Raw genomic sequence first — 24187 nt, 5'->3', positions numbered from 1 at the left:
TCATAATTCTTACCTGGTTACGGCTGTCAGATGCTGATACACCACGGTGAGGGGTTTTTAAAACCAGAGATGGATGTCTTGTAAAAAGCCCAAGGCATTTAAAAGGCAGAAAAATTGTTTCAGGCCAGAAAAAGCCCAGTTCAAGTCTTGGTTGGGGTGAGCTGCTTTTGCTACAGTTCAGCAAGGTATTTAAACACGTGCCTAATACGAAGCCCAGGCTGTGCTGCCTTTGACAAACCACCCACGTGTGCGACTTCAGGCTCGTGATGTGCCACTGAATCACGGCCTCAGCACACCAACAACACGAACCCGTTTGCAGAATTGGCCTCTCTGGAGAGGTGCCCCCGAGCAGCAGGCTCTGCAATCCCACCCACGAGCAGGGGTTTCATGGGGTTGGGTTCCAGAAACCAGGACTGACCGGCCTCAGGCCAGCACAGCCAGAAAGGCAGCGACCTCGCAGGGCAGCCTGAGCTTCCCCCGACAAATCATATGGACTGCCACGACCCTCAGAGGCTCTGCAACTCATCCGTACAATGAATTATTGACTTAATCAAGGGTGGCAACGAGTCTTGTTCCTACCACGAAGCCATAAAAACATGGACACACCAGGTGGAAGACGAGCTCCTAACGCATCAGCTACTACACCCCGGGGCTTTTTCCAGCTCCGGGTAGCAGGACTGGATGAAGTTACAGCAGAACACCCCGAACAGCCCCTGCTTTTCAGGCTTGGAGGTCCACGGCCCTAAATGCATTTATCCTCTTCTGAAAGCCCACTCTGCAGAATTTAATTGGATATATTCTAAAATGTCAGCTTTGTTTCTTCACCAATAAAGCAGAAAGCCACTCTCTCCCATGTTTATTTGAAATAGGGATTTAGCGGGTATTAAACGCGTCCCTCTCAGCTAAGGTTCCAGGCCAGGGTTTAAGTATCTGTGTTACGAGACGAATTGGAGTTTTAACTCGCAGTAAGCACATTCTAAAAATGGAATAAAATAATCAAGTCCATGTGCAAATCTCTGCCCCCCCGGTAACCCTCCTGACCCCAGCACAACCCACGCTCTGACCTGCACGGGACGTTCACCCCTGCCCACTGTATACGTGAATTAAAACAAGCCAAGAAAGCAAAGACGGAAAATACTCCCCAATTTTGTAGTTTTCAGCTGATTTCCCTCAAAAGAACAGAAGGGCAGAGCGACGGGGGATGAACTCGGAGCACTCGGAAAGGCCGCCGTGCACACTCGCAGCACTCTGTACGCATTATTTACATCTCCGCTCGCATCCTGTTTTGATGCAAATCTCAACGTACTTCACCCCGTCTGCAAAACCAGCAAATTCCTGCAGATCTGGCAAAAACACTTAGGCCTCTGCTTAGCTTCGAGGCCAGAAGTTGCTCAATGGGGCCATTCATGGGCCCTGCAGGGGCTTCGGTGCTTCCCGCACCCAGGGGTGCTGAGCTCTGTGCCTGGAGGTACCCCTGAGCTGCTGGCACTACCCAGCCAAGCAGATATTTTCACCTACATGCCCTTTGGCTTTCTCTCTCCCTTTGTGCTGCACATGACACGATGGCAAAAAGAAGAAAACCATGAAGGACACCAAGTTCTCGATTTGTTTCGAGCTGGTTGCCTGAAGGCAGCGGTGGCTCAGCACAAATAACAAGCAGCAGAGGAAGGCATCGCCCATCCCATATGGAACAATGCTCCTAAAGTAGCATTATTCCTGGAAAACACTTGAGATTAGCCTCATGCCAGTCACGGGGTTATCATTTTATGATGTGTCTAGTTTCTTTTTTTTTTTTTTAATAAGAGAAAAAGAACCATAACTTTTTACGTTCAGTGAATTGAACTCCTTATAATTAGGGTTGCTGGTTTCCACGGCAACGAGGATCCAGCTCCGTTTTATGGGAAATACAAAAAGAATAGCTACGCTCCAGCTGTCAGTGTGGTCCGGGCACCGCGAGCCAGCAAGGGGACAGTGCCCAGGATACGGCAGCGCTCAGGGCAGCCCCGCTCCGCTCCTGGCATCACCGTGCTGGAGGAGATGTGTGCACCAAAAAGCCATGCTTTTGGCCAAATTCATAGTAAGAAGTGGAGATTGTGACTTCTCCATCCTCCCTGCTGGAACCCAGGGACACCACCAGACCTCATTTTGGAAGAGCCGCATTGCCCCCGCCCTTCCCCAAGGGCTCCACGAGCTCCTCTGTGATGACTTCACCTATAATAACAACTTCCAGGGCCTTGCGGACTTCAGAGGAAAATAAAATCCAGTTATTTTTTTTTTCCCTTTATAGCACTCTTATTTTAAGAATTTGATGTGGGTGTAAAAGAAAAAGACACACCTATCAGAGCTGGAATAGAGCGCTGGGCACGGTGCAACTCCAGCAAGCAGGAAAATGAATCACACCAGTACCTGCGCCGACTTTCTCAAGTAGTAATTTGCCTGGGCCAGGCTTCCGTAACAGATGTTGCCTTATATATGTAATTTTGTGTTTTGTTTTTTTTTTTGTTTGTTTGTTTTTCAGATATGTGAGGAAAAAAAAAACAATATAATATTCCTTATCAGCAGGCCAGCACTGCTCTGCACACATCTGTAATGCTGAAAACAAACACGGGTGAAAAATAAGACAGGAGATGCAGGCACTCAGCAGCACCATGAAGCAGCACTGAAGGCCTCGGTTTGGGGAGAAAAAGAAGGATTTTACCAAAAATGGGCCATAACAGACATGGACTCAGTGTTGCTTACAGTCCACCATGAAGTCTGCGCAGGCCGCGTGCAGGAGATCAATGCCAGCATCGACTTTCCCCATCGGTTTGCGGCAGATAACGCCGCCGCCCTTCGCGCCTGATTTGATTCCACAAATCAATAGTGAATGCTTAAGAACGGAGCTGGCTGGAAAAGGCTTTGTTTGCAAATTTCCATGGGGAGAAAGGGAATTTTCTGTTATAATTTCAACGCTGACTTCTCAAACGAGCAAGCCCTCTTTAAACCAAAGCTGAGCACCTGAAAGTCTGAGATAACCGAAGGTTAACAAGTCTCTTCTGAAAATTTGGAGCTGATTATTTCCTGGGGGGTTTCTCCCTCTCTCCCTGCTTCTGGCAACCCAGTGCCAAAGCCTGGCACGGGCAGGAGCCCCTAGCCCCTGGCTGGACCTCATGCACCCAGTGTAGGCTGGAGGCAGCTCCCGGCCTCTGCCTGTCCCTGGAGCTGGGGAGGGAGATCGTTTCCAGCTGAAGTGCAAGAGACTCACTCAGCTCCATCGTGCCCCAGCGTCAGATGTCAGGCCAGGGCTGTTTATGCAGCCAAAAAGCCCGCTTACATCCGCAAACTATCAGTGCTGATAGCATCTCTCTCAAGCACAACAACTATCTGCACAGTGCTGGAACATCACTTGTGCCTCTCTGCTGAAGAATGCCTGCAATTTTTAAATCCTTTCCAGGAAAAAAACTTATTTTTTCATTTTATTTCCAACCAACTTTTTTTTTTTCCTATCATTGCGTTGTCTAGGAATCTTAATTACAGATACACTGATGAGGGGGTCAATTCAGTTGCAGCAAATAAGCTACCACCACTACAGTACATTGCTACACACCAAACTAAAAAGGCACAGATAGGACATGCCCGAAGTGCCACAAGCTGGGGGGGGTCTCCCCCTCTCATGCCTCAGTTTCCCCACTTGCATGCAGAGGATGGTTGGACTTGCTGAAGGAAGCCAAGCAAGTCCAAAGCCAACGAAATGAGGTGGTGCCCACCCAGAGGCACTGATGCTGGAGATGCCAAAAGCGAGCACGGATTTAAAGGCAGAATGGGCAGCTCACGGGACAGCAAGGCACCTGGGGTTACCTAACACCTAAAATCACGCCTGGCTTTGAAAGTCCGTGAGCTGCATGCAGCTCCTCTGGGTGTGGGAGAGTCACACAGCCCTTCTGGCTGCTCCCCTCTGCGCGGCGCTGCCGCCAACCGCACCGCTTACCTGACTCACCTGCCCTGCTCCCAGCTTACGCACAGCTCCCTGTTCCAAGAACAAGAGCACTTCACAAGGCACAAAATTGCTGTTTGTTTCTCTGGTCTTTTAAACAAGAGCTTCAGTAGGAAGAACAGGAAGCCTACATTGGAGGAGTCATTCCCAGGGACCCGACAGACCTGTTTCTTCCCCCCTGAGCTCTAGCAGGCTGCAAGCACCGAGGAAGTTTTGCCAAGGAAGTTTTTCAACCTAAGCCTAACATCAAATAAAGCCTAAATTCATGAGACACTCTTAAGTGAACCCAGCAGGGACATAACGTGGCGTGAGGCATTTGCAAAATTCACTTTGGAAACGCGCAGAGGTACTCACGAAGACATCCACCCCAATCAAAGTGATTTATATTTTTCACAAGTGAGCAGTTCGCTTACTAGGAAAGAGACAAGTTTAATTTTTAATCCAAGTTCCGTCAAAACAGTATTTTCTTGTTGCTATGATGGCTAAGGGGAAAACCTCTTGCTTCAAGGACAAGCAGTTAATGGGACTGCTGCATGTCCCCCAGAAGCAGGGGCTTGGGGAAGGAATGTGCATCACCGTTGGCTCTCCGTGTCTGCTTTGATGGGGATTTTTTAAAAGGCTACGGTGAAGCCAAGGACTAGGGAGCCTCTAGGGAGCTGGGGAAATATCTACAGACCACGGGAGCCTCATATGGATGGAGCCCTGGGGATGCTTCCCAGGGTTTCACACCAGGCTGCGTGTCCCCATACCCGCTTGGCGCACCTCTGATCCGAGATGCACAGCGCCGGGGGAGAAAAGGACATCTGCTGACCATCAGCAGATATGGCAGGATTCCAACAGCAATAACAGAACGGGCTGAAACCTATAACCGCTTCTTCTCCTCGCGCTCCTCCTCCACGGCGACCAGCCTCACAATGCTCAAGAAGTGCCCCGATGAATAAATATCTTCTTTTCCTTAGCAACAGTTAGCAACGGAGTCAAGCTTCTTTTTTTTTTTTTCTTGCTCAAAAGAAACACATCTCGAGCTAACACAGATGATTTAAACGGCAATAAATATAGGACGTGGGTGTAATCAAAATCTCCGAAATGCAAATCGCACTTTTTAGCCTGGGTTATTTTAAAGCACGAGTAGAGCTGCCAATGAGCTGTAGAAACAGAGCGGAGAGGGCTAGGGGGGTAAGGAAAAACGCTGCAACATTTCTGGGAGGACAGAAAGATGCCGTCCAAGCAAAACCCAGCCCGGGAACAGCGATAAGATCCCTGATATTTGTCTTCAGCCTTTAGTACAACTTGTGTTGCTGCAACAGATTTCTCTGTCTACAAACTGCAGAGGTCTGAGATAGTCAAAAATCTGTTAAATGCATAACCCCGGCGCACAGAAAACGTATTCTTTTCACAGCTCTATTCCTTTAACAGTTCATTTAAGACGTCTGCCTTGCATTTTTCCATTTGGTGTTGGGAAAATGTTTTCTTTCACCTGGCATAGAGCCCGATTCAACAGAAAAAGAAAGCCCTTCCCGTTTCCATGGGGCCCTGCAGTATAAGGCACCGGACTAACTTTACCCCGAGCTGGGCACCTTCCGGCTCTGTTCCTGGGTATTTTGTGCCCTGCTCTTCTGCCAGGGCTCTTCCCCCCTTGCCATTTAGAGGTTCACTTCATCTTTTGATGGATTGCTTCATCCTTTGATGGATCACGTCTCCCGTTCCTGATGCTGTCAGACAGAGAAATCCCATTGCAGCTCGCCCCATGACACTTCCCACAGACACGGGATGGTTTGGAGATTTAAATGAAACCTCACTGCTCCTTCAAGACCAATAGCATTACTTGCAAAACAAAACCATGGAGTGGTCAATTAAAACACAAATTCTGGTCTTAAACGTAGCTCTTTGCACAACCTGCCCTCCCCAGCTGTGTTCCCATAACTTTGTCCCCTAAAGTACCATTTCATAGTAGACGACCCTTTTCTTTAATTCTCTGATGGTTATAAAGACCACTTCACCGCCATGCTGCCTGCAGAGATCAACAGCAGCCTGCTGTCAGCTGGTGTGGCATGGACCCATGCTGCCCATCAGAGATTTGGGTGGTGACCATGGTCACCAACTTGGATCTTGCGGCAAAAACCTTTGTGTTTAGAACACCACATTTCCCTTTCCTTTTTTTAAAAAAACAAAAACAACAACAAAAACCCTCCCATCACATGCCAAGCCAGAGCACTGATAACACATTGCTGGAGGGAAAGGTTTGAGGGAAACAGAAGGGCCTGGCAATTCGATGGGGAGAAGACGCTCTGCAGGACACCTGGCTCCCAGGGCTGCGCGTGGGATGGTGAGGGAGATGGTAATGGAGCCGGGCAGCCCTGGTGTACTGAGCCTTTATTTCTCTAGAGACCCTGAGAGATAACAGCATTTGGTTCATGCTCTCCGAGTTTTTCAGGATAAAAGATTGTTTCAATTTTATTTAATTTTTTTTAAATTGAAGCTCGAGATTGCAGAAGGCAGCTCCATAGCTACAGACACCCAGCTCCCCTGGCTGAGACTGGATAATGACACAACCCCTTCCCTACCCTGCTTTATTCCAATAAGGGAAATATACCCGGTGCTTCTGTCTAAATAGCTGCCAGCTTCAGAGGAGGAGAAGTCCTTGACAGATGCTGTGATTAACGGGAGGCCGATCCCCATCGCAGCCACGGTCAGGACAGCCGGCTGCAATGCCTGCTGCGGGGCCACACAGACAGATTTACAGCTGAAACGATTCGGGAGGAGGGTGTCAGGCAGCGCTGACCAAGAATCAGGCTGCTTTATGTTTATCTGTAATATGTAGATATTTAAATCCCTAAGCCTGAAGTAAAATAATTTAGAAGCTCCAACTATAAAAGATCAGCTCCCAAATCCTCCTCGCTTTTCAATCCTGGTCTCTGACACATTATACTCTTTCTGCATTTAATGTGCCCTTAAGGTGGGGATTAGGTAGGCATTTGATTATGTCTTTTATGTTTATAGCGATTCATTTCCAAACCTTTACTAACTTTAATTAAATGCTACATTTTCACTGCCTCGTCCTGAATTGAGAGAGAGCAGGAGAGAAAAATCTGTCCTCAGACAGAATTTACATTTCTAAAGCACCTTGTTCTGTGCAAGCACCTTGGGGCTACTGCATGAAATCGTTCTGAGCTGCCTTAAGATGTATCGGTGCAGACATCAAAGCAGCTCTAATACCAAGACTCGCACAGACCCACAGACATCTGAGATCACTGCATTCGCAAGCAAGAAAAGACCTAAAACAGCTCCTGCCAAAACCAACCATCGATCCCCTCAAAAGGCGGCCACGGGGAGAAGAAGAAGAGTCAAGCTCCAGCAGCACTGACCTTCACCTTGGAGGAAGGGGCAAGGGATCAAAGGGCATGGCAGTCTGCACTGCACTCAGCCCAGCCTCACACCCTATTTCCGAGCCCTGCTATCCATGGGAGGAGGCATCATCATGCCCCCTTGGGACCCGATGGGTGCTGGGTGACCCCAACAAGGAGACTCAGCACAAGGGAACTCGTCTGAATGAGGTCCAGAGCTGAGAAAGACCACGCCACCTCAAAAACAATGTTCCTCGAACACTGATGCTCCTAGTGGTTGGAAATTTTCATGCCATTTGTCCAAAATCTGGATTGCTCTCTTACGTTTGCTTGCAGTCATGGTCACCCCACCCTTGGATCAATGCAAGGCCAAGCGGGGTCACGCATTAATTCACACAAGGCACACTCCGAACTCTCTTCCTTCAGCATTTAGGAGCAGGGAGATTGGATTCAAAGCCAAATTTTTAACTACAGGTTGGAAATCAGGATTTTGTCCCATTTTGAAATCTGGGTGCAGCAGAAAGCAGATCAAAACCCCACAGACCTGGTAAGATTAGCTGAGCTCGGCAGCTTTGCCTTTTGGGGCCAAGACATAAGAATGACATCAAATTTTTATCAGCTAAGAAATTCAAGCCTAACTTGAACACCACCGCATCTCTGCAGCCCATCGGAATACATTCACACTGTGCAAGGAGAATACTAAAAAGGTTTAGTGAAAATCTCGCAGGTCGGGTAGCTCCAAGGTTGAAGCTGCAAACAGCTCTTCACAGAGATGCACAAAATGCTGAATCCGTAGCAAGATCCCTGTTTGTTCTGCTCTCGTGCAACTCCCTGTGTATCCCTTAAATGATAATAAAGGGGTTCAGTCTCCAGCAATGCTGCACCTCACTCTCCGTCTCCCCATCCTGTGTGCTTCAGGGTGGCAAAAGGAGGCAAGGTCTCAGTAGCTGTGGACAGTGCATGAAATCCACCCAAGCTGACACGTCGCCCCGAGCCATCACAGCCTGCTGCAAGTCACCCAAACAGCTTTGGGGGTGATTTAAATCATTGATAAGCCTTGTGCTCACCCTCTGGGCTGGGCTGAAATTTCACCCTTTGGGTTACCATGGTTAGAAACACAGCAAGTGTGCGTACCGTCCCCAGGTTGCAAACTCATCCACTGCTCACATCAAAATGGCTCAGCTTTTCCTGGCTTACACAAAGGCATTTCCCAGCGAGAACCACCATCAGGGCGAATTTTGGCCTTCTAGCTGCAGTTCTTGCCATTTGAGAGCATTAAGAAGATGTAAAGCTGTATTTTACCTTGCTGAGAGCGCCTGGAAAAGGCCAAATATTTTTTATTCAGAGGCTGTCATCACCGGTCTCACATTGGAGATCACAAGCCAGGTCCCTGGGAAACTTAGGGCACGTCTCCCAGTGACTTCCCCAGGGCCAGGACTTCACCCAAGCCTGGAAGAGTCCAGGCCAAAAAGAAAGCTTAGACAGTCACTGCGTGCACTCGGAGGGAGTGGCTGGAGGAAAAGCCAGCGTTTAACAGCGCTAGCAGCCCTGCAAAATTTTACAATACACAACCCTCACGTTAGAAAATCCATTTCTTTCTTCATAAAATATATGGGGCCTTTCCACAAGCTCCTTTTATTGGTCCATTTGGCTACTTGTTCCTTTTATGAACTGCTCGAGTTCCAGCATCAGCTGGAAAAGTCCAGGAGGCAGCCGGGCTAAAGCAAAATGATGTGCTAGGCACTGGTAAAAGCATCCCTGCTAGCAGGATTTGGGCACCACGTGCAAAAGTGCAGGCGAGAAAAGGCAGCAGAAAGGGCAGCTGGGTTTCATCACCTGAAAAGAAGCACACAGCTTCTCCTTAACCTATTGCTTCTTACTGTCTGCAAGGTCCTGGAGGTGCAATGCTGATGTGAATACCCCAAGCCACAGCGCCTCTCGCCTCAGTGCGAAATCCCCTCGGCAGCAAACAAGTGGTTAAGGCCGGGGATATTTTTACCAGCCTCCCATAGCTCTTCCATGGGGGTCCTTTAATGGCTACAGTTAAACAGCAATCTCGCATGGAGGTCCACACGCTAACATAACAACATATTTTAACTGTGTATTTAAGCAGTTTCATTTCTATTGACATTGGCTAAGGTGAGCCCTACGGCTCGAAGGTCTCTCGCACGACGCTGGGCTGCCCACGAGCACAGCCGTTCCGACTGCGCGCTGCCAAATCTGCTCCGACGACGAAAAGCTCCTGCAAAACACGCCGCAACCCTCATTTCTCAGCAAACTGGCTGCCCGAAGCCCTCGGGGTGCCCAGCAGGGTGCTTCACAGCATGGTCAGGCCTGGATAATGACACGTAAAACCTGCAAGGTGGGAAAAGCCAAGCGGCATGGGCAGAAATGTGCAGCAAACCGAGCTCTCGTGTGCCTGGCTCCGTGTGTCTGCCCCCCAGCAGGGCACACACGGGGGTCCCACAGTGCTGGCCATGCTGTGGCACCCTGCTTCTGCTCTTTGTCCCAGCGCTAGGGCTGCGGGAGGTAATTCCCAGTGCTTCCCAGGGACATGCAACTGGTGGGACTGGACGTGCCAGGCTGATCACCCAGCTCCAAATCTTGAGATGTGGGAATTGCCCTAACGGGTCCAACCACCGTGTCCCAGAGCCCCACGGCAGCAAGACCTCCGGCAATGCTGCCTGTGGGCAATTATCTGAGCTCATCAACATCACCGTGCCTCTGCACCGGTGAGAAAGTGATCTCCAGCACGCAGGGCAGCCTGTACCCTGGAATTTGTCATGCACATCGTGCCTTTGCTGCACCGAGGTCTTGCAAAATAACAACACAAGGGTGAAAACTGTGTGCAACAACCCCTCCAAGATCCTGCTGCAGCCCTCTGACAGGGTCTGCTGCCCTCCCGGATAGCAGGGTCTATTGAAAAATCCTTGCTACTGTAATCTTAGATTACTCCATGACATCCAAATCTTAATTAGCACCTGTTATAAAGCCCCTGCAACATTTCCATGTGTCTCTGATCTTCACATTCCACAGACACCCAGCAGCAAAATCCACCTGGCTTTGTATTTTGCATAAAGCGGTTATCTTCAGCTGCATGCCCTTTCACTCTACTGGCTGTCAGGACCCCAAAATGCCCACACCCCTGGTGCAGTATGGAGATGCTTTGGGACATTTTGGGAAAGCCTCATGCACCAGCACCTCCCACCCCAACCGCTGGGACATCCAGCTCTGCCACCTTGTGCAGCCACGGAACTGCTACCCCCTCCATCCACCAAACACACTGCTTTAACCTTCCTTAAATCACTGAAAATCGCCATGGGGAGATGAAAACCATCTCAAGGACTTCTCCACCAGCTCCATGCTGTCAGGAGCGAGCTCACAGCACTGTGAGCTCCGCACCAACCCAGCACCAGGCTGAGCACCACTCAGCACAGAGTGCACTTCAACTTCAGCCACGACCACGACCACTTCAGTTTTATATTATGTGCTAGGATTATTTTTATATATATGCCACCCTATGCTTTTTTATATGCACATATATATGGGCAAACACACACAGAGTATTTAATTTCTGCAAAACATCGTGTGAGCCCCGTGGTTTTCTCCTTCAGGCAGATCAGTTTCCTCCTCCCAGCTCGACGATGCCGAGTGCCCTCTGCTGTACACGAAGACAAATGCCTCTTTGTTTAAAGAGATTAGTAGTGTTTAAAATAGGTATAACTTTACTTTGGACAAAATATTTATGAAAATTACGCGTGAGCACTTCCAGCGTGACACGCGGGGCTAATGCCACAAGACTTCTGCTGGCAGGCACCGAAAGGCTCGTGTCTCCTACAGGTTGCATCGGCAGAAAGTAAATAGTCTGCGCTCAACTGCGTGGTCTGCAGTTTGAAAATGTTTTATTTATACATTTGAAAATAGCGCAGGGAAATCAGAACAAACAATATAGCTTTATTATTCAGGCATTTATCAGATAGCCTTCACACCCCACTGAATCCCACACCTATTAGAGGTACAAGCTGGAACTATCAAATGGAAACGTGAGATCATTTTTCTTTTGTAAAACACCATTGTTCCTGCTACTGGAAGGAAAGATAATATTAAAACACATTCAAATATATGTATTCGAAACCTCTACATCTTGTAATAAATTATGCACTCGATATTAAAAATCTGAGCTACACCACACATACCTGGCTTAGGAATATTAACTTTTATCGCCTTCTCACTTCCCAGCCCTCCTCAAACCTGACATTTAAAGGGTCTGCACAACCAGCACATGGCCTTATTAAATCTGTTTTCAGATTTAATAAGGCACGGACGCGGATTCGTGATGAATGTTACCATTTGTTTGGCACAGGAGAAGGGAAAGCCGCTCAGCCTCGCCGCCCTCCACCTGCCTCTTCTTCACACGCCGGGTAGCCTTGAGCAAAAACTGACTCCTGCCGGGTTGTGGGGTTTGTAAAATCAGGAATTAAAGCTGCACAGCACCCAGAAATCCCGGTTACCTGCCTATGCTGGCGATGCCTTCTGCTGGGAACAGCCTGAGACTGAGGACAGCCCCGCGCACGGCCCTGCTGGGCCACCCGTGGGCGCAGCTCCCACCCTCGGGGCCCGCGGGCGCTCCCACGCAGCCGCCCCGTCCCGGCCGGCCCTACACGGCCGCACCAGCACAACGGGTTCCCGTGACTCACCCCAAACCCTCTCCATTCCCAACACTCGTGTTCGCTTCCCAGCTCACGTTTCCTAGAAGCAGCAGTGCCCCGAGACCAAGACTCCTCTTATAAGCGTGCCCGGATGAAGCCGATCAAGAATATATATATATTTTTCAATGAACTCATTTATCAATATTTTTCCCCAACCAAAAGTTGGTATTTTTTACAACTTTTCATCTTGCTAGCCTAAGTGATTCTCGTCCCAGTTTCCCTATCTTGGTTGGAGGCCAAGCATCGCTGGCTGAGCCAGAGGGAGAATAAAAGCATCTTTCTAAGACACTATAAAAAGGAAGAATCGGATCCTGGCAGCCCATTCACTATCCTGCCTTGGGTATTTAAGGATCAAACATGCATTTGTAAGCTGACAGAAGGTAAGAGGTGGCTTTGAGACTTCATGGCGTCTAAAGAACCCTCTGAAAACAGCTTTTCACTAGCCAGGCAGCACAAGAGAAAACGAGGAGCAGCAGCACATCCCCAGGGACAGCAGGGCTGCCGGCCACTGCCGCTGGCACACGGGCACGCCGCGCTCACGCTGCTGCTCCGCTTGCAAAGCAAACAGCTGAAGGCAAGGAAATGGGAACCACCCAGGACACTCTGGGGAGGTTTCCTATGGTTACTGCTGCCATGGAAATATTTTTTTGTTGTTGGCTCGATCTAAATAATATCTGGCTCCTCGGCTACAGCGCGCTTCTCGCGAGGTCAGCTTGACGCTTGGACAGCACGTAGGAGGGGAGCGCCTTACACAAAGTCCCTCGTGTGCCACGAGGGATGGACACAGTGCAACGAGAGCCACTGGCACCAGCACCCCAACACCAAGGGGTGACTGCAGGGAGCAGGATCCGTCCCCGAGCTGGCACAGCTGCCCGAAGCTTCACCCTGCTGGTGAGGCTTAGCCCCACCATCGGTCTCACACCCAAGTTGCTCCGGGTTTTCCTGCCTGGCTCCCCGAGGCCGATGGCTTGGTTTCAAGGAGAAGAGGAGGAGGAACCAAAATGGGGAGGGAGGGAGAAAGACATCTTTTACTAATTGCTCCCAGCTGTGGCCAAGCAGCTCCCATTTCGGCTGCCAGGAGCTGCAGCCGGCAGGGAGCAGGCGCGCCCGCTCTGCCTGCGCAGCAAAGGGCTCGGGAGCAGGAGGAACCCCTCGTGGGGACTCTCCTCCATCCGCAGGCTCTGCATAGGGATTTCAGTAATTATATTTATACACTCTCCTTATCAGCGAGAGCAGCCATTATGCCTTTTATCATCGCGGCAGCAGCATCTGCACAAGGGCAACTGATAGGGGATGAAATATTTGCTGCGATGGCTGAGTACAAAGTGCCTCCCTCCGCGCTAAGAATAATAATTGCAATACTTAGTGCTTGAAGTGTTAAGCCCTGCCATCAAGGCCCTTTGGAGAGCCACACACGGGGGAAGGAACAGCCTCTCCAGTGGCAGAAAGCAGCCTGAATTTTGTATGATCCTCTTGGACCAGCGCTGGCCTCAGCCCTATTTTGGTGAAGCTGAGCAAAGCTCTGGCTGTCGGCTGCCTCGGGGCTGTGCACACCCAGAGCCCAGGAGATAAAGGCTCTCTGCAACACCAGCCTTGCTCACGAGGTTTACCCCCAAATTAGTTTTCCTCACATCGGCCGATTCTGCTTAATGTTCCAAATTCCTCCAACATTAGATAGTGACCACAGAGCAGAAAGATGTGGCACACGCGGGGAAAGAGTCCCCAGCCTGGCCTTCCAGCCTAGGAGATTATTCATCGGAGAAAAAGTAAATATCCAAACGAGCGTCGTGAACGGCAAAACCATCTGCCAAAGAGCTGAGCTGATGCTATCTGCCGTCCTTAAGCTCGGTGATATACTTACAAGCCAGACAATGAAAATGCAATTGATTATTTGAAGAGTGACTCACTGGTGTAATAAGGATGGATTACTGAGGCGGAGGTGGGGGGGAGTGGAGAAAGTCTTTGAAAAAAAATAAAGGCCAGCAGATTGACTTTTTAAAGGCAAACAGAAAGGGAACAAAAACCAAGGGCAACTCTCGAAAGGGCTGAACAGCCCTCCACGGGGGAGAGCAACAAAGAGGAGGGCAGTGCTCTGCGGGCACCAGCCCCATAGCTGCAGCCTGAGCTGAGCATCTCGGTCACCAGCCCCCGTGCTCCCCGCCCAGGTCTTTCCCAATCGGTGGCCAGAGGTTTTTTTCTCTCTCACGACATGCGGCACTTGTGATAAAAGGCCTGTTGCAACCCCTCTATTAAAGGAGTAGGAGGCTTTCCTCCCTGCAAAACAGCCTGCTGGGCACGTGCCGCACGCCCTGTGTGGGTGATCGCAGCTGCACGTGGGGTCCCTCTGGTGCTCCCCACGCTGTGACCCTCAGCATGGGGAGCCAGGGACACATCCTGGGGGGAGAGCAGACAGGGCAGAGGCTGCAGCAGGGCAAAAAAGCACAGTAAGGGGATGGGGACCACTGGACCGAGTGACCATTCATCCCTCACCCCCCTCCTCCTTGCACCAGCCTGGCAGAGGCTTCAGTGAGCGATGTAAGGCATTAGCTCAGTATGGGGGGCTGCACGGGGACTGTGGGACCCTCCCCACCCAGCCGTGACAAGCTGTTAAATCAGCTCACCGCCTCCCACTAAATCACGCCCGACACAGCACCCGAATTCACAACCGCAGCCTCCAGCACTGACAGCTGTCTGCTTGGAGGAAATCCCTCGTGCAAGCCAATCTACCCTGCCCCTGCATTTTGCAAGGTCCGTCTCAGGCAATTTCATCCAGAAAGGCTCCGTGAGGGAAACGTGCTTGCTGGTGAAAATCAGCTCAGCTCCACGGCTGAGGGTTGGACCCAGGCACTGAGAAAGTGCTGGCTGCTGTGCTGCTGCCTTCAGGATGGCAAACACATTCACACTCGCACCAGGCAGGTAACATTGCACTCTTTGCATGCTGAGATGCAGCTCTACTCAGTTTTTCCAAAAACTCAATAAAAAACAAACAAACAAAATTCTATTACATGTATGGGTTTAGTCTAGGAATAAAATATCAGGTAAAATCAGAGCTCACTGTTTTTCCTCTCTGCCCCCTCACTCATCTGGTACATTCAACAGTCACCAAGAAAACAGAACAAACCCCAAAACCTAAACCCACATCAGATTATTCGTGGTTTTTCACCTCCTTTACAAAACTAGAATTGCAAAATGATGCTTCAAAACACACAGAAAACACGGGACTTTTTCTAGGAGAAACTCTGCTTTTCGGGCTTCATGGGGCCACCCGCAGCAACTCCAGTTACACCAGCTGCAGACTGGGGCTCTGTGTTGGGATGAAATTTAATCAAGAAGTGTCTCCAGCTCCTTTGAGCTGCTGCAATACAATCCTGAATGACTTGTAAAGGACTTCAAACATGCTCCTCGGGCTTGCCCGGAAACAAGTACGTACCTCACCTGCTCTTTTGTATGTCATGTACAAAAAAATTAAAGAATTTATTTTGGGCTTTTTGCCAGCCGCAAAACTGCCTCCAATATTGTAGTGCTCTTAAAATGGATATCGTGCCTCGCAGCCAACACAAACAGGATACCTTATCAGTCCCGGCTGTTTTAGGCGCTGTTTCAGCAGCGGGGCATGAAGATGTGAAAGGAACAGGCCAAAAAATCTCCTGGGAATCCCTAAACTTGACTGTTTGCTCAACATTTATGTAAAGAAAGGTTGTCCCAGGGTGGGTGAAGGTGGAAAACTCATGGAATCCTCACTCTCAAAAGCGTCCAAACTCATACCTCGATGCCAGGCTGCCCCTTGGCACGGTCCTTTGCAGCAGGACCACGTGGGCAGGATGCGGCCACTGCCCTGCAAGGCTCCCAGCCTCCATTTGGTGACCTCAGCGGGACTCAAACACCTTCAGGGAACTCGGCCTCTGTCCCAGAGCTCCCAAGGCTGGAGCAGAAGCAAGGACATCTCTGCGGACATGCAGCAGCACCTCCCACACAATCCATCACCAGTTACATGGCTCTTCCCCTGCTGACACAGGGGTGGAAAGCTCAAAGGAAAAAAAATCACCCCTGATTTTTCAAATGCTTGCACAAGTGCAGGCAAATGGGACAGCTGAGGTCATTTAAGCCAAGGGAGGTGCAGGCTCCTGAGCCCAGCTTCAGCACAGGCAGGGGAACGGCAGCTGCCCCTCCCGAACCTGCCCTGGCCCACGGCTGAAGGACACTGGCTTTGGCACTGAGTCACCTGGCAGGGAGCGACTTCCCCGTGCCCAAAGTGCTTACAACAAAAACCATCATGAGCAAGCTAACCACGCCATCCCCTTATGTGTAAGGCCTGGAAATCAGCAGGCAGAAGCCACCTGAGACGTGTTTGCACCCCCTCCATCAGCTTGATGGCCTGCTCTGGGACCAGGTGACTCCAGCCCACCACAGGCCCCATAGGGACAGCAACAGGCCCCACAGGGACTCACCTCCGGAGCAGCACACAGCTCCCTGCTGGCAGAGCTTGCCTAGCCCAGCAGGTTCCCTGCTGCAAAATGAAAAGCTGAATAAAAACCACAGGAGCCGACGGTGCTCGCTGTGGAGGCAACACAAGCATAAAGGCTGCCCGAGATAAGGTATGGCTATCCTTGCATCTCCGAAGCCTTTCAAATAAACACGCAAGGAAGTGAGGAATATCTGAATCCGAAAGGAGGGGGAGGCACAAAGCGTGTTATTCATGAAAGGGAAAAGCTGGGGCCGTGTGTGTGAAAGATACATAACCTACTAAAAATGCTGGAAACATATGGAAGCAATAATCTGTACTTTTTTTTTTCCCTGAAAAAGAAGTAATAACAAATGCTTCAGGGTTCGGCGTTGCTCGTTCCTGTGCTACATACAAACATTGCTGTTTCTCTGGACGAGGCACGAGTCACCAGGCCGATGACCTGAACCTGCTGGGGTGCCGCAGGGACGTCCCAGTGCCAGGTGAGCATGGAGCCAGGCAGCACAGATACACACAACACAACGTACACACACACACAACACACACACACTGCTTCCCATCGCGCCCACAGCCGTGTTTGCTGCTCGCCACGCAACAGCGGATTGGGTCCGGAGGAGTGGGAGCTGTGCAAACACACAGGGCAAAGGAAATAAAGAGCCACTGCCACTAGCAACTCCCAAGCTACAGACAACAAAACAGAGGCATGAGATGCCAAGCGACCAAGCCGCCATCATCCAGAGACTTAAAACATCTCCAGGGTTCTGGCCGACCACCTCATTTACCAGGTTCCCCATCCTACTACACGGATCTCCTCTTTCCTTGCCCATCAGCTCAGCCTTGTGCACAGGTTTTTGTTTTCCAGTCATCACTCAGGGCCCTAAGTCCCCATTATCCGGGATTCCCAGGCAGTCTCTCCTGAGAAGCTCACAAGTTTGTCCTTGCAACGCTCCCTGACCTGATGAGGCCAGATGTCATCAGACTTCTGTGGCACTGGCCGCAGAGGATTACAGCGAGGTGCTGAGTTATGGAAGCCAAGAAAGAGCAGATCTCCTCCTCGTCCAAGTGTGTTTTCAAGGGATGAAGATTACACAACAGACACAGGGAAAAAAAAGACTCCAAGGAAAGATACAAAACACCATCTCACGTTGAAACTAAGAACTCAGCGAGCCAGTTTTTGTCCTTATGTCATGTTTGTTACTGTTATTTAACCGCTTCTGCGAGCGAGAAGAATAACTATGGCAACAAAGACTTCTCCAAATGTTTCAAGACAATTTTTAAAATCATCTTATCTGCCACAGCCTCTGAAAGCCTTCCCTCTGAAACCAGCAGCACCTGGCTCTCTGAAGGCTTTGCAGACCAGGTGGGTTGTGTCCATCTTCACATCACAACACAGCTCCAGCATGGTTTTGAGACCGAGCTTTGCTGCATCCATGCAGCATCTGGCATTTTCGGAGGAGGCAGAGATGGGGGAAGAGCCAGGTTTGTTGAAGTGGCAAGAGGAGCTCTTTGGGAAGGGCTTCCTCCAAGAGACCGTATGCACAAACAAATCACACCCGTGTGCTGAACACATGCCAGTCATCCAACACGCAGAGCCCAGTGCCTTCAATACAGCACCAAGTTCCTAATACGACTTTGCCCAGGATAAATCCCAAATTAAGTTCCTCACAGCAATCTCAGCGACTGCTCCAGTCGCTCAGCTGAGAGCCATTTGTCACCTTTAAGGCCTGGATGCCCCCACTAATTGTGCTAGGAACTGGCTGTAAATTCCCTTCCCTCCTCCCAGACCACCTCTGGGCAGGCTTTTCTCTGCACATTATGTGAAAGCCACTCTTAATGGCCATTCAGCCACCCAACTCCAGTGACAGCTTTATTTAAAGCCAAAGCTTGTTAACAAGCTGAATGGCACACAGCTTAATGCAATGCAGATCTGATTAGAAAACAGCAACCGGACTCCTAAGGAGCTGGAGATTTTGATTGAATTTGATTTCACTTTTTCCACACAAAGCCACCTTTCAAGTATCAACCTGCGTTAATGGAGGTCTCGTTATGTGTTCCCAATTTCCATCCTCAGGACCACAGCCCACACAGAACTCCTCAGTCCTTGCATATCTTACTGACAGGCTACCCTAAAATAAAGCAGGGGGATCAGAGGAAGGAGTCATTTCACCATTCGGGCCACAAAAAATTGCAAGTTATTCTGGTTATAGTTTGACAGCTGCATCCTCACAGACTTCATGCTCAGGAACGATGGGATTCAATCCTCAGCCTTTCAAAGGAATCACTTGCCTTCTCCTCTTCGAGGCTAAATGATTTCAAACTGAAAATTGAATTGCTGCCTTAGAAGAGGCAGAGGTCTGCAGGATGCAGGACGTTTGGGAGCTTCAGAGGGGTAAGAAACACAGCAGGCTCCAGTCTAAACGTGCCTGTAAGCACTTGGGGTCTTCAACTCTTTGCTTGCACTGAATTAATGTAAAACTTGCAGCACACAAACAAGAAAATTCATATGCTACCCTGAGACATAATTTAGGAGCAAGATTTAAGAAGATTCAGAAACATAGTCCAAAGCCAGGGATATTTTTGCACTACTTGGGCATCCCCTTTCACCTTTTTCCTCACATCACCTACAGCACAGAGACTGGTTTTGTTCTGAAAAGAAAATAGTTCTGCAGAATACAATTTATTTTCAAGTGGTTTCCTTGGCTCAGGAAGCATGCCTGTGCTCCCAGGAATGATAAATTCAACCAACGCTCCAAGCCATCTCTCCATCTGAGAAAAGTGGCTTTTAAGAGAAGGCACAGGCACAGAAATCTTTGGCGTCTAATAAAGCAATTTGCCTGCCTGATGGATTGGCTGCACAGATCATACCTAAAATCACAGGTGACTAGAAAGCTCAGCCCTGCATAATTAGATATATGACAATGCGTGCATCATCAGCAGGGATGAGCTCTGGTCTCGGTGCCTAAAAGCTCAGACATTCTTTTCTTCCTGCCTAAAGCATGTCACCAATTCCCATCTTGGAAGCAGAAAGCCTGATTCCCATTTCTCAGCAAAACTCTACCATTAAAGGGATTATGAAAAGGCTTATGAATCTCTAGTGGTTAATTGATCTGCGTTTGTATCCTTAATCTGCAGATCTCCTCTCAAACCATTGTTTTCTTGCAATCCCTTTCTGCTAAAGTGTTGAAGCGTTTGTGAGCACCCTCAGCAGGAGCTGGAGGCACCATCCTGTGTGCACCGGCTCCCGAGCAGGTCTGTGACCTACAGAGCTACCTGCTATCAGCAGTCTGCCTGCTTACCTGTCCTGAGCACTAATAGACCGCTGGCTAATGAAAAATGGATCTCCTCCCTCTTCATTGTGTTTGGGCAAATAGGCTGCCTTTTTGTTTTAATTGCACAATTACTCTTACATCGAGGCAATTAAATGTGAATGCATGTGCAGGGCTCTCAGCTTGTCCCTCCAGAGCGAGGCTGAGGCGTGCATCTGTAGGATGCTCAGTGGGACGCAGAGCTGGCAGCACCCATCCTTCAGCTGCCCTGGTGAGATAACCCCCTCCTTCCCTAGAAGGATCCATCTGTTTTAACCAGAATCTGTGCAGTAAGTGGGGAGCCTCAGGAAAGTGCAGCCAAGAGGCGGCTGCACATAGCTCTGATGGGCTGAAGCCTCCTGCACGAGCGGTTTTGCAGGATCCTGCAGGAGAGGCACAGTGTGCTGCTGCAGAGGTCACAACCTGCACAGAGCCACACCACCACCTTGCATCTGACACCCCCAAGAACCTCAGTGGTGCCTCTCCTGCTTGTTTGGCCTTTGATCAGATGGTATCATGATAACATGGTATCAAAACCTTGCTTAATTTTTCAAAATTAGGTGTAACATAATCAGCAAGTCACAGCACCTTATAATTCCTCAGGCCAGAGGAGAAATACCTCTGGTGACCATCCCTTTTCTTCTTATCCTACATTTTAAAGCTCTCCGTGACACTTTCAAGGCACCTCTGCGACAACACCTGCTACCCCAGACTTCAGCTGCAAGGAAACCCGTGACAGCTCCTGAAAGCATTTTATAAGCCCTTAAAATTGGAAGAAGACACTCAGGGGTGACCTTATAAATCCATTAGCGCACACGTGGCAGACCCCGATTAGCAGGAGGCTGTCAGGAGACTGCAGCTCCCGTGGCTGTGACACTTTCACCTTCTGAAGATCTGAGGTGGGACGTGGGACATCGGAGGAGCTGCTGGCACCTGCAGAGGGCCCGGCTGGGGACCGTGGTGAGGCTCATCCATCACCTTGCTGCCGCACCAGCCATGTGTCCCCAGGGTGGACCTCAGCCCAAGGACCCTGTCCTGCACTGGCAGCAGTGCTGATTTGCAAGGCTGAAGCTTTAGATGGGGTTCAACACTGATAAATCAATCCAGCATCCCTCTCCTCGCTCTGGACCCATGTTTTAATCTGCAGAGACGCAGCTCTGAGAAGTAGGGCACACATCGGGAGAAGTGCGGCAGATGCTGGAGAAAAGGGGATATCCTATGAAATAAGGCTAAAAGATCACCAAGGGCTCTCTGTTAATTCTGCTCCAGCACCTGGAGCCCCCAGTCCAGAAAATTTAATATCACCAAATCCCAAACCACCCATGAGCAGGAATTCATCTCCAGACAGCACGATGGGGGGAGATGAGGCAGCTCCAGCACGAGGCCAGGGACCCTTGTGCCTCACAGGTACCAGCAGTGCCAGCTTTATGAAGACACACAACACAGATAGAAATACCTGTTCGTTCTCATGCACATGCCCACACCCTGCTGGGGCTGGGGGGGTCCCATCCATTCCAATAGCTTAAGGGGGGTAAAAACCCACCGTGGGGGTGTGGGGAGAGGCAGGAGGTTCATGAAGCCTTTTGGGGCAACCCCCGAGGGTCCCCCCACAATGTCCTCCACCCATCTCAGCCCTGCTGTCCCCTGCACAGGACCCAGAACCAGCAGCAGGAGCCCCTGTCCGCGGGGATGCTAACGGGGGCACTGGTGACCGCAGCACGGGGCACTGCACCCATGACAGACACCAGCACACCCGTGGGCTGCTCCAGCGGGATGGAAGCACCCACCTGGGATGGAGACCCACCTACCAGGGCAGGGGGCATTCACACCAAGACAAGCACACCCCCAAAATCCCTATTTGCACCCCAAGCAATCCTCCATGGAGCCATGAAACCCCCCTGCTAGCTGCAAGCCCTCGGTGGGTCAAGCTCCCACTGAACTCCCATGGGTGATGGGGATCAAAGGGGGGGGTTCCCACCCACCCCTGGGTGCTGGGGGTCGAAGGGGGGCTGCCACCCCTCCAAGGGGAGCCGGGCAGTGGGGTGTCACCGAGCCTTACCTCCACTTGTGCAGGGCGAAGCCGGGACACTGATCCCCGCAGGTGTTGCAGGGCTGGCCCCGCTCCGGCTCCCCCGACGCCGTCACCTGCAAGAAACGCAGAGGTCAGCCCGGTCCCCGAGCCGGGATGGGGGGGGGGGAACAGGACATGGACGGGGACACCGCGGGGTGGGGGCACGCTTAGGAAAAAGAGGGAAAAACCATTAAAAAAAAAAAAAGAGAGAGAGAGAGAGGGGACATTTAGGGTGGCGGGGGCAGGACGCGCACCGGGATGGAGCCACAGGTTGGAGGGAGGGGGGGGGGCTGAAGGAGGACACCCCCCCAGCCCCCCAGCAGCACCTCCACCCCCCCGGGCACTCACCGAGCGGCCCGAGAGCCGCTTGCGGGAGCCGATGCCGAACATGGCAACGCCGCCGAGCCGAGCCCCAGCGCCCGGCAGCGGCCGCCCCGAGCAGCCCCCGGTCGCTCCCCGGCTCCGTCCCCGTCCCTCCGCCGCCTCCGCCGCTCCCGCCCCTTCCTCTCCGCCCCCGGCCCCGCAGGCACCGCCCCGGGCCGGCCCGGCCGCCCCCCGCCCCGCCCGGGCTGCCCGCCCCGCCCGCTGCCATCATTCCGCTCCAGAGTGAACGACCCCCAGCCGGCACGGGGCGGGGGGGAAAAATAGTTGGAGAGCCGCGGGAGATGGGATCCTGCAGAGCCCGGGGGGGCAAATGCTGAAGTTACAGCTCTGAGCAGGCTGCGGGGGGGGTCCTGGTTTAGGTTAAGCAGGGAGCGAACAGCCCGGGTTCCTGCTGGGCTCCTGGTCCCCGCCTTGCTAAGTCTAAAGGCACCAGGAGGAATGCAGCCGTGTAAAATGCGTTTGCTGCTTGAGATCCCAGGTGGGACACAAGGCACCTGTTGCACCCCCTGAGCTCCTGGGGCTGGGGGCTATGGGGCCGGGGGCAGCCCGTGCACCAGCTCTTGTCATCTGTACAACCCCCTCCAAAGGGATCCCCCCTGGCCAGCCCCCAGCCCGTACCCCTGGGGGCTGCAATCTGGTGTAGGGCAGAGGAGAAGCGTGAGCAGCAGACGGGTTTCGTGCAGCAGAGATGCCTCGGGAACACTCAGAGGGAGAGGGGAAAAAAAAGGCACTCATCCTCGCCGGGGAAGGACCAGCTTCACCATTAACATCTCGCAGCCTCACCCCAGTGGCTGTGGCTTTTTGCAGATCCTGTCATCTCCTTCCCCTCCTTCCCCGCCGCTTTGTTCCCTTGCCTTGCTGCTGCACAGCTGGGTAAAGTCGTGAGGCTTTGATAACTCTTCATTTAAGCAGTTTTCATTTTTTGTCATTTTTTCACTGGTATCTTCCTTGCTAGGAAACTGAAATGAGGCCAGGAGCTGCATGATTGGCTTTTGAATGTCTCTGGCAAAAAAAAAGTTTCAGGGTGATTTTCACTCTTTCCTCCCATAAATGTTGGGCTTCCTTTTAAAAATGAAAAAAAAAAAAAAAACAGGGAATTTTATCATGGAAAACGTTTCCTTTTGCATAAGATTTCTGCATGTCAGTGGGAAAAACTGACATTCCCTCCTCGTTCTGTTCTGTGCTTGCTATTTTTACCCCTCCAAAGCCTTCCAGCTTCCCCTCGTTGCTCCCTTCTGCCAAATTTTCTCATCATGTTCCTTCTCAGTTTCCCTCTCAGTTTCCTGCTCATATGGTGGTGCAAGAATATGTCCTAAACTCTCAGGGATGGAAGCAAGCTCTTCAAATACACACACGTTTTGTCACAGAGTGGGCAACTGCTTGCAGGCTGGGCTTTGAGCTCGGATGAAAACATCCCCAGCTGCATGGCGTATAGGGTACGGTAATATCAGGGGTGCAGAGTTGCTGTCATCTCCACTGAAGGACAACAGGATTTTAGGGAATGCGCATCATGCAAGAGAGGACCTGAAATTCGCCAGCACTTGGGGTGTCTTGCATAAGATTCAGAATATTTAAAACTCCAATTAAAACTGCTGAAATAAAAGCATTAATGGATACAGGACTTATAACAAGACTCAACGTGCTGTGGGAAATGCTTTAAAGGTGACCTGCAAATCCTTTTAATTGCTTTGCTGTTGCAAGAGGTGCTGTGTGCCCTCAATAACAGGGCTGGCGAGGACATCAGCTCTAAGTTAAAAACAGCAAAAGTAAGTCAAAGTTGGAGGGTGAAGTCCTTGGAGGTGTGGCTGTGCTGAATCATGGCTCCCGTCCTCTGATGAAGAGGCAGGTCCTGAACTTAAAGCAAGCAGAGCTGGCCTCCTGCCCTCCATGGTGCCGAGGTGGCCACGGAGCCACCAAAACTGCCTGGTGACCTGCAGGG

General features: G+C 50.9%; 1 protein-coding gene across 1 annotated transcript in view; it reads right to left on the bottom strand.

Annotated features, from left to right (window-relative positions):
- Positions 1-22365, bottom strand: part of PRICKLE2 (prickle planar cell polarity protein 2) — a 97245-nt gene extending 74880 nt beyond the window's left edge. Inside the window, exons 1-2 of the mRNA XM_027467495.3 lie at positions 22213-22365; positions 21853-21938 (exon numbers count right to left, since the gene is read on the bottom strand). Coding sequence (XP_027323296.3) covers positions 21853-21938; positions 22213-22254 — 128 coding nt within the window. The 5' untranslated portion in view covers positions 22255-22365. The remainder of the gene's footprint in view (positions 1-21852; positions 21939-22212) is intronic.
- Between the last annotated feature and the right edge of the window lie 1822 nt (positions 22366-24187).

This window comes from Anas platyrhynchos, chromosome 13 (assembly GCF_047663525.1).
Source record: "Anas platyrhynchos isolate ZD024472 breed Pekin duck chromosome 13, IASCAAS_PekinDuck_T2T, whole genome shotgun sequence".
NCBI lineage: Eukaryota > Metazoa > Chordata > Aves > Anseriformes > Anatidae > Anas > Anas platyrhynchos.
The sequence above is the reverse complement of the archived record's forward strand: the minus strand, read 5'-3'. Positions and strand labels throughout refer to the sequence as shown.